The sequence below is a fragment of the Styela clava genome, chromosome 1, assembly GCF_964204865.1.
Source record: "Styela clava chromosome 1, kaStyClav1.hap1.2, whole genome shotgun sequence".
Classification (NCBI taxonomy): domain Eukaryota; kingdom Metazoa; phylum Chordata; class Ascidiacea; order Stolidobranchia; family Styelidae; genus Styela; species Styela clava.
This window is the reverse complement of record NC_135250.1, coordinates 659,819-670,452: the sequence shown is the minus strand read 5'-3', so window position 1 is coordinate 670,452 and position 10,634 is coordinate 659,819. Positions and strand designations below refer to the sequence as shown.

Sequence of the window (10,634 nt, the reverse complement as noted above, 5' to 3'; positions counted from 1 at the left end):
TATGAACAATCGGAGCAATTGTTCATAATAGTTTTGCTTTGAATTCAAATGCTCGAACAGTATAGAGTTGCGAGAGTTCTCAATATTACATCATCTCACATTGTTCATCATTGTGTATGTGCTGTATGTATGATTCAGAATCTAGATCGAGGTGTCTCAAACTAAACCTTTACAAAGACACAGAACAGATTGCTAGGGACAATGAGAAAAGGGTTTCACTATGTGCTCGACCACAATGACTACGTTAATTTGAAGTAAAGTCATGTTATTCACATATTTCTCTGACTGACTGTAGAGCCCTTGTTCTTTTATTTTTGCTCCTTGGATTTTACTATTGACTGTGAATCATACGATAACTGATGAACTTGTTAATACAAAAATGAATATTTTATGAAAAATCTTTGGGTCACATATGTTGGTTTTCGGAATGAGGTCACTGATCTAGATCAGGGGTCACCAAACTGTGTTGAAACGGGCCGGATGAATATTTTTGTCAATGCAATACAATAAATTCACAAAAGTTGGAAAATTCATACATTTTATTTAACAATATATATTGTACATTTCTGAAGACTTGAAATTTAAATTCTGTCTATATTGCAGAATATATGTCGAGAACATCATAGGAAAACAAATATACAAGATTTCTACTATTCTGAGTTTAGCTGGTATTAAAACGTTGCTGTCACGAATTAGGAATATTACAAAATCCGCTTTTTTCCGCAAAAAAATGTACGCATTATGTTTTATGCAAAAGCACAATTTTTTTCATGTAGGTGCGCTGTGAGTTTTCTTCCATGATGATTGGCGATCAATTGTTTGTTTTCTTATTATTCAGAAATCTATTGGAACTGCATTTGTATATACCCAAGTGACACTAAAATTCATTTCAGCCTTTTTTGTATCTCACGATCTGTTTGGCGAGCGGTATTGTGTTGGATAATACATTTAGTTGTATCCAGATGAGTAGACTGTTCTTTTTGGGGATTTGGAGAAAATAGACTGTAATATTCATTTCTGCGGGTGCCATTACTTTTGTTGATCAGTTGGGTGCTCCGTGCTAAGCATTAGGATACTGCATTCCTGAAAGAGTGGCTTGTTTAGTTTTAGTACTAATGAACAGTGCCGTAATACTATTGCTCATAATTATTCCTCACTGGATTCAACTTCACCGTGTAATAAAAGATGTGGGGGCAGGCGTGTACGCAACACTTGCATGGTGCGTTGGGTTACAAATCTGAACTGAGTAGAGGGCAATTATTGGATTACTGGAGTTTTTGCTAGACCAGGTTGATTTACCTAAACGCTGACCAATTATGATTTCCATATCTGGTTAACTATCCATCCGCAGGTTGATTTACCTAAACGCTGACCAATTATGATTTCCATATCTGGTTAACTATCCATCCGTACACCTGACTTGAATTCTCGTCATATGTTTTGCCAACTTTTCTTTCCCTTAGGATGAACTCAATCTCACTGCATCATTACTGGCAAACTTAATGTGAGAAGGTATCATAGCAGAATGGCAATATGATATCGCCTAAATCAATTTATTCAACACTTGTGTGTGCATGATTGTACCCAAAAGTTTCAGTAATCTAAAACGTTCTTCATAAAAGTTATGTTTTCTCAAGAATATATTCGAGTAATCTAGAACAATTCTCACAAAAGTCAAGTTCTCTAAAGAATAGGTCCCAAATGACTTGGGTTAGTCAAACGGTCGCACTTTAAATACTATTTACTTGTTTTTGAAAACTCTATACTCACTTTGCATCATCAATTAATGTATTATGTTCATACTAAAACAGACATTTTATAACAATGATATTCACAGCATAGAATTACACGAAAAGAGCAGTAACAGCAAAGACAAACGAAAGTGTATACAGAAAAAATTGGTAATACCTCCCGATATGCTGTGGATAGATAATTAGGCAAGTCGATCAATATTTACTAGAAAATTATTATATGCAAAAGTTCACAAGATGGCTTAATCATGCGGCAAACCATGGATTCTTGTCTGGTTAATAGTCCATGCCGATTTTGGCATTAGTAAGCAAATGTCAGATGCATGGACTTGATTGTGGAGAAAGCCATAATTGTTTGTTGTGACAGGATGTCTCTTAAATCATGATGACTAAGGATGTCTCCTTCTGCAAGGGTTAGAGCGTTGGTTGCGGTCTAAGGGCCATAGGAATGGGGCCACGAGTCATGAAAGGCCTTTTTACCCGAGAACTAGAGTTGTTTCGTTGGTTTTCCACTCGCCCAGTTTCAATATATGAATTGAGTCTCTCCAGGATGTCGAATACGGGTCATTTTTGTCTATCAGTAACATTCGACTGGGTTTACCCTGTTTGACTGTAGAATGGAAAATCGAAATCCACTTTCCCAGTGTGCCAACTTGTTCAAAGCCTTGCTCTGACCAAACATAGTGAAAAAAAAAATTACAGAAATATTCAGATGAACAAGAACAAAATATAAATTGACAGAGTAAAACATAGAAGACTGCATTTGAAATATGGAATGCAAAAAATTAGATGTAAAATATAAAAAAAAAATGTTGGACTAAAAGAAATTGAGGAGCTTTATCATTTATTGAATCCCCACCACTGAAAATTCAAACTCATTGCATATGCATCGACTCCTACAGAAAATGAGCCATTCTAAAATAGGTTGATTTCTCTATATACGAAACTATTTCAAACATATTTGGGATAGTCAAAATGTCGATCCAGAATTGTGTGTACCAATATGGAGGTAACTAATTTTGTTCGCCTACTTTACATCAAGTTGTGTAAAGGGACTCTGAAACCCATGGGCAGGGGTATATTTACTTGGCTAACACGGATAGTCCCTAAACTTGTTATATAACTAAAATACGGAAAATCAAAATAAAATTATACGCCCAACCTGGTTACACATTCTACAGGAGTACATTCGAGATCAAGTCATTTGTTGGTCATATACAGAGCTTATGCTATATTTTTAAGATATTTTTTTCGAGTTTCGTAATAGTCAACAAAAATAGAATAATTCGCTTTCGTTTAGACGAAAAAGCTTCCTTGATTCCCAATAATAGGGAAGAGATTAAAAAAGAAATTGGGAGTAAATTCCCACAAATAATAATATGAAACAGCTCATTATAATTTATGTTTCATTCACAAGAGCCTAGCACATGATGCACGACTATAATTCTGAACAGGTTCAGTTGCAATAAGTCTCCTTTACTTCTGAGTGAGCAATTTGTTGCTTTGCAAAACTCCTCAGAAAAAAAACAGGTCAGCATTTGGGATGGAATAGCAAAGAAACACTATTTCTACAGTAAAACAGTGAATATTAAATTTTTATACAACAAATCCCCCATTAATATTTCATTTGAAAAGGGGGGTGAAATATCAATTAAACTAATATTTGAAACTGTCCGCCTCGCTTTTTTAATTTGACCACGCCTCTCCCCCACCCCCAATCTGTTAATGGAGAAATCTAATCAACAGTGTAAAATAAATTGCTCTGGTTGCCAATAAAACATTTGCTCAATTATAAGATTGAAGTTTAATGCTGGGTTGCTCTTGATCCTTGGGCACATGTGTATAAATCAGTGATTCCCAAAAAATTAAGAGAGTAAGATATTCGCAGGACATGGAATGGCCATGTATAAAAGATACTGGTATAATTGAATTGTTACGAATGTACACATGCTTGAACTGATAATGACGTAACAATTGGCATATCTAGAACAGCTTAACAATAAAAAACATTAAGTGGTAAACTATTTCACTTGAGTTTGGCAGGCCAAATTGTTACATGGGCCATAGTTTGGGAACCACTGATATATATGGATCATTTTGTTTGAAGTGTTGTTATTATTGTTGTTGTTATTGAAACAAAAATCGCTTTCCTATGAAACTAATGAACCGATAGATTTCAAATTTCGAGTCCTTTTTTTACCTAGTCTAAGGACCTGATAATTCACCAAGATTTTGCTGCTTTTGTTAATTGAAGGGACGCAGTTTTTTTTCTGTTCATTTTTGTGACATAGGTCACATCATATGGATTCGTGTGTATAAGATAGCAGAATGAGGAATAGACATTACATCACTTTATCGAAAAAACACTCATCAAACAAGAATCGTCACTCGTCAAAACAAGAATAGTTAAAGCATTTAATACTGCATATTAAGGTCTACTGTAATCAGGGCTGTGAATTGTGAGTTTGGTTAGCTTTTACTGGAGTCATACCCGTTTTCAGAGACAGAATTTTCAAGTCAAAATTTTCTACATAAAGAGTGTTCTAAATGGACAGACAAAGAAACCAAAGTCTTTTTGATTTTCTCAAGAGTTTTAAGTCTTTTTCAACTCAAAGTAGGGAGCCGAAATCAAAACTTTTACGGCTTGAATTCAAGCGATGGTTTTAAATTTTTCAAAATCCATGGTAATGTACATCAACAGCCGGGAACATCATATTAGTTGACCCTCTCCATACCAGGATGTAGATTTTCCTAGACAGTAACAACTTGAATTGCTATAAATTGTTATGGAATTACACAAAAATTTTAAGTTTTTGTAAGTTCTGACGAATTATTGAAAGCAGGATTCCTGAAGCTTTTCCTCTTCAACATTGCTTTAACAAGAATCTGCAGAAGAAATGATTTCAAACATTATTTATACATTGACCAGTATAGTTCCTAGGTTTTCAAACAAAGACCTTCGCTAGACATCATTTGTGATGACTACATTAATCTGAAGTTCTCTAAATGTAATTTGTTCAACTCTTTGATTGTAATGCACTTGTTATGATGCCTATTATATCACTATTAAACTGTACAAAACACCGTGATTTTCCATATCATTAAGCTGTATTATGGTCTCTCCTATCCCCTGGGATAAATATGTAAATCTTATCCTAATATTATAAAGCCAACTCACTAAAGTATCGAGCCTGGGAATCTGTTTCACACAGGTTTTGACGTCTTCTTCTGTTACTGTCACTAGGTGGCAGTTGTCCTTCTCTGAGGTCAAAGGTGATGAACCATTACATGTGACCCATGGATGAACTTTGACCTCTGACATCTTGATACGCTTCAATGGATCCTTGATCAACATCTTTGTGATGAGATCTTTGCAGGAAGAACTGACTTTGGGGCTGGAAATACAAAAAAAATCAGTTCTACTTATGAATAGTACAACCCAGCCCACCAGGCCTTCATGATGTCGCTTTACTCAGAAAGAAATAGATAATACTTTGCATTCAGACAAAAAATAGAAACAGTGGATAACAGATTGCCCAATAACCTATTTTATACAATCTTCATTCTTCAAGCTTTTCTCTCTGAACAAGACCGTATAATAGCATTCACTGATATTTGTAATATCAGGTGAAATATTTAACAGGGTACTATCAGTAGTTTATATTTTCACCATACTGAAAGCACCAGATAAACAATTCACAATAAATTATGGATGAGCCTTTCCAAGGTGAAAGGAGCCTCGAAAAACCAAATTTGGTTATCGAGCATTGGCACCAATCGTATTTGGAAAGAAACAATGAATACGACAAGGCAACCTGGTATGCCCAGCAGTACTAAGACCGAAATCCTCCTTGTTTGGCATTGCCTATCCATCGTGCGACTACTATGTATACCTTTCACCGCCCAGTTACATTCAACCAATCAAAATACAATAAAGATTCAAACCAACCAATTAGAAATCAATAAATATTCAAACCTACCTATCAGGAAAGACCAGAGGATCCTCTTGTATCTTACTGTGTAACTCTAATATATGTTCGCTCTGAAACGGGCAATTCCCGTACATGAAGCAATACAGTGTGATACCAAGCGCCCAGATATCAAGCGGTTTTCCCTGGAAACAAAAAATATTTTGAATAAGGATAGAGTTTTATTGTTTTTATCTCATCTAGTTACCAGTCCATATTAAGTATGGGATTCGTTAGCCAGTTATTGCATCAACTTGATGATGGAGGAAGCCATAACCAACCAGCGGTAAAGTGAATCCTAGGGCAGGGAGAAGTCCAGCAATCTACTTGCACATGATGACCTGCAGAGTAATCAGAGGTGTGATGGATAGCGTATTCCTAATGCTTACATACACCAACAGCCGATTTGCTATCCATTCCCGACATGGACTGGTAACAGATGAGATGCTCAGGAATAAATATAAAAATATCTTCCATCCAGTTCATGCTAAGCAGAACATAATTAGCTACATACCTGATACTTTTCATCACTGCCCGATACTGCCTCCGGTGCATGGAATGCTGGTGTTCCTGCGGAAGTTGTTACTTCCAGGTCATGACCTATGAACTCTTGACTGACCCCTAAATCAGCAATCTGTGGAAACAGTTTGATCAAAATCAAATATTTAGCAATTGAGATTTGAATATCTTTGTCCTATGCTGAGCCATGCATGCTAAATTGAATATATGGAATTGAGTTTGACTATGGTTTTTGAGAAGGCGCATTGTCAGAAGAGTTAGGAATACAAACGGTATGGAACACTGCCTACCTATACAAGAGACAGAGGTTTTATTCTTGCAGATATTTGTGAGAGAGAGCACTTCCGATTGTGTGATAGTCATTCACTAACACATAATTCACTGCCATTCTATATGGTTTCAGTAGCCTTTGGCTATTCATTGATTGTTTGTAACTTTGCACAAAAAATGAGTCTACTTTATTTCTGGGTGAGTGTTTGTTATCTTGCTTGGAACAAATTCAAAAGTACATATATATGGAACCAATAACTGCTTAGATATTTTCATCCTTGACTTGGAGAGAATAGCGCTTCATATGATTAAGCCATCTCATTAGATTTCCACTTCCTTGGAATTAGTAATGAAATTATTTACCATTATGATTCATAACTAAACTAATCTGTTAGGTTGTTAAATCACCTTGACATGACCTTGATCGTCGATCAGTAGATTTGAAGGTTTTATATCTCTGTGGATAATCTTCTGGAAGTGCACTGGAGAAAGAAAAAAGTGTTAGGGTTTCGAGGTGGAGCCAGGACTTCTCAAAGAGAGGAAGGGGCTTCTGAGATTTCTAATTGCCAAGTTAAACCATAACGACTAGCAGGTCTGGTGGAGTTTTGAAGTTTTAAGAAGCGTTTCATGCTACGAAATTGCTATGTTTGGAACAGGAAAATTCAAATTTCAAAAAAGTGGTTCCAACCTTCAAACATGATTTAGAAATCCTAAAATAAAAATGTCCGACTCACAATACTCAAGTCCTAGCGTTGCATCTCTGAAATAATTTCTGGCTTTATCCTCAGTGAACGTTTCAGTTGTGGGAACATCCATCACTTCACTGGAAGAAAAAAAAAAAGTTTAATGAAATGTTTTCGCAGTGTTTACTCAAAGAAAGGTCACTCATTCAGAAGTAATTGAAACCTATCTCTGAACAGAGTTATGGGCGGCCAATGACAAGCCAAAAGCTGTTGAAACACAAATTTGCAAAATAACGAAATTAATTACAATTGAACTTCTGCTTGTCTATAATTGCACCAGAAAGTTTCGGTAATCGAGGGAGGATGTTTTGCATGAAAGTTATGTTCTCTCCAGAACAGTGGTTTTCAAACTTTTTACGCCACTCCCACTTTTTAGAATCCCACACCTAGAGGAAACCAGCTAACAATAAGCTACAAATAACAGATAGTAAGGCGAAGGTATGTTTTATTTAAAAAGCACGTTGAAAACATGTGGATGGAACGTAAATATTCAAAATAAGGCAGGTAAGATCGAATCTGACAAACATTTTCATCTTTAATTAGCTTCAAGCCCCCTCAAACAATTTTCTGCGTTCCTGTTGTTGGGCGCGCCCCACCATATAAGAACCACTGTTCTAGAATATGTTCCGAATGACCCGGATTCTGTTTTTATGTCGCCCTACAGAATTATTTCTTTGTCAGAAGTTTGGATACTGGAGTAGAATTTCCTCGACTCCACTTAGTTGGTGCAAGCAGCCGGGACTTAGTCATGTCCAATCCTATTATTTCAGCCTAACCCACTTACCCTTTTCTCATGAGTTCAAAAACCATGTATAACTTGTCTTGTCCAGGGTCATCTAGAACCTGGAAAGTAATTGAAAAATTATCATAATGAGTTTATCTTTAAATATGGCCGGAGTCAATTTAGTTAGGCGATTTGGTCTCCTTACAGCAGGGAGAACAGCAAAATTTTTTTCGACAGCCAACATTTAAAGTCAAAGCTTGGTTCTATATCACTTCCTAAAAGTGATTGGCAGTGATGCTTTTCATATAACATGATGTGATAGAACAAATTGCATCTGTCCGATTCGGCTGCGTGGCAAAAACCTTTGAGCAGCTGTTAATTTGCCGGCTTTTTCAGTGCAGAATTGATCAGTTTTGAAGGACAAAATTACAATGATGTATTAACCTCATATTCACTTTTAACAGGACTTATTACCCTGATTATAACCTCTGTTGGGGTGCCATATCTGCTATACATCTGTCAGATGGTGCGAGCCGCAGCCAATGGGGTGGCCAAAACCAGTGCCATGGAATTTTATAACACAGAGTGGCACTCAAATTTCAATCTTGAGCTGGGGTCTAATATAAATATTTTTCCTTCCCACAGCTTTGGGCAAAGTGAGGCCGCTTAGTAGGCCTGATCTCCAGTCACACCCACCTCAACTAGTTTAATAATATTTGGATGATCAAGTTTCTTCAGTAAAGCAATCTCTTGATAAACCTTATCGAGTGGTGTCGACATCTTCTTGCCTCCTTTACGTGGTGGAGGCCTCCCTGAGAAAAGAATCATTATGGTAATATTAGTAGGCGCTCAACTGGAAATATAGGATAGGATTTACATATTTATCCTGAGGAGATGAAAACCGATAAAATGGCATAACCACATGGCAAACCATAGCCTCTAGTCAGGTTACCAGCCAGTCAGGTGTTCAGTCCATGTCGGGAATGGGATTAGTTAGCCAGTTATTTGTTTCGGAGGCATGGACTTGAACAAATCAAAACCTCATCTGAAGATGGATAATGCATGATAGCCAAAATAGAATAATATTAACTTCGTTGACATCACAGAATAACATTTCAGGCCAAACCTCATTTCCGCCACCTCATCCACAGTGTGATATTTGTTTACCAATGCTGAACAAAAAAGATTCTCATCCCCCCCAAAAAAAAAATAACTTTGCTTACAAATCACCAAAATTCCAAATCTAAAAGTTTGTGAAAAATATAGCTCAATATGAATAACTTACTCAAGAAACCAGCTTGGCGAAGAAGTTTCTTTTTTGAGAGGATTTTCATTGCCTGAAAAGTAAAAAAATCTATTTTGTAAATTTTATTTGTGATGGTTCGAGATTCCCCTGTAAGAGATGAATTCGAAATATAGAGCAAAACATGTTGGATATTGATTTTTTTTACAGTATTATGATAAAAATTCAATAGTAGACTTGTAAGGCTCGGCGGTGTGGCGCATCATGATAAGGCTAAGCAATACGCCATCCACCACAACTTCGATTTCCCTGCGTGGGTACCATTGGGGACAATTATGTGCGACAGGATTGTTAGACTCCTCGCCGCCAAAGAGTGGTTCACGTAATCACTGGTCAGTTATGGCTTCCTCCACCACCAAATCCAACAAGTAACTAACTAATCCCATACCCGACATGGAACGGTAACCAGACGAGAGACCGTGGTTCGCCATAGGAATAAGCCGTTTTATCCTCTTTTCTCTCCCCTGGGATAAATATTGGAAATCCTATCCTGTCCTATTTCCAAGCATATAGTAATACTGAATAGACAATATGTACATAGATAGGCGGATAATAATCAATTCCATATGGCTCAGTAGCACTTGGCAGATCAATAGATGCTTGTAAAAAAAAGATTGCCAAATAATCCTTTGCGCAATAGGTGTTTAGAATAGTGCTCTTTCAAATAGTTCATTCACAGCACACTGGAAAAGTCAGTCTATGAGGGGGTAAACTGTAAACACTCGGAATTTCTCAGAATAGACAGTTTCCGCCTCTAAGGGGTTAAATTTGTCTTCCCAAACAAAGAGTTCAAAATGTTGGTCTGATCAAAGACCAGCACCCTTGTTGTACTTACATAATGGTTTTTATCATCTTCATTATACGCCAACCGCACCATCCCATACGATCCCTGGCCGAGATCTTCTTTCAGATGATACTGATTCAATTTCTCTGACTCCTAAACGAAAACAAAGTCAAGGTCACTGAAGGTCATGAAATTCAAGGTCACTGAAGATTACTCAAATTGGACCCAAATTTCTCTTGGTGGTGACAGAGCAATCGAAAATTTAAGTTGTGCACCCTGCTCTAGGTGACAGAGCAGTTGAAAATTTACAAAATATACCACATCGATTTAAATACTGGAGCTCAAAAATTAATAAAATCGAATGGTAGTGATGTAAAAGTACCACTGAAACACTAAGGGGTGTATATCGGGATTTTATTATTACAGATATGTCAGTGGGTCCACAAAAGATTCTGATCAGTGGCTCAGCCAGGAAGAAGGGGTTGTTTCTGGGTCGCCTAACCTTTGAAATTTGAAAGGCTTGAAAAGTCGATAATAACACAAGCGATTGCATTTTGCTAAAATCACCGATT

General features: G+C 36.7%; 1 protein-coding gene across 3 annotated transcripts in view; it reads right to left on the bottom strand.

The window, feature by feature from the left end:
- Positions 1–10,634, bottom strand: part of LOC120345419 (calcium/calmodulin-dependent protein kinase kinase 1-like) — a 310,354-nt gene that overhangs the window by 288,810 nt on the left and 10,910 nt on the right. For 2 of the 3 annotated variants that reach the window (XM_039414865.2, XM_078115782.1), the window contains 10 exons: positions 10,114–10,215; positions 9,261–9,312; positions 8,672–8,787; positions 8,036–8,094; positions 7,243–7,331; positions 6,917–6,990; positions 6,234–6,353; positions 5,732–5,865; positions 4,930–5,146; positions 1,771–4,637 (listed from right to left, as the gene is read on the bottom strand). In XM_039414865.2, coding sequence (XP_039270799.2) covers positions 4,557–4,637; positions 4,930–5,146; positions 5,732–5,865; positions 6,234–6,353; positions 6,917–6,990; positions 7,243–7,331; positions 8,036–8,094; positions 8,672–8,787; positions 9,261–9,312; positions 10,114–10,215 — 1,044 coding nt within the window. In that variant the 3' untranslated portion in view covers positions 1,771–4,556. Of the gene's footprint in view, positions 1–1,770; positions 4,638–4,929; positions 5,147–5,731; positions 5,866–6,233; positions 6,354–6,916; positions 6,991–7,242; positions 7,332–8,035; positions 8,095–8,671; positions 8,788–9,260; positions 9,313–10,113; positions 10,216–10,634 lie in introns of those variants that run through there. The other variant, XR_013477745.1, reaches the window with a different exon arrangement.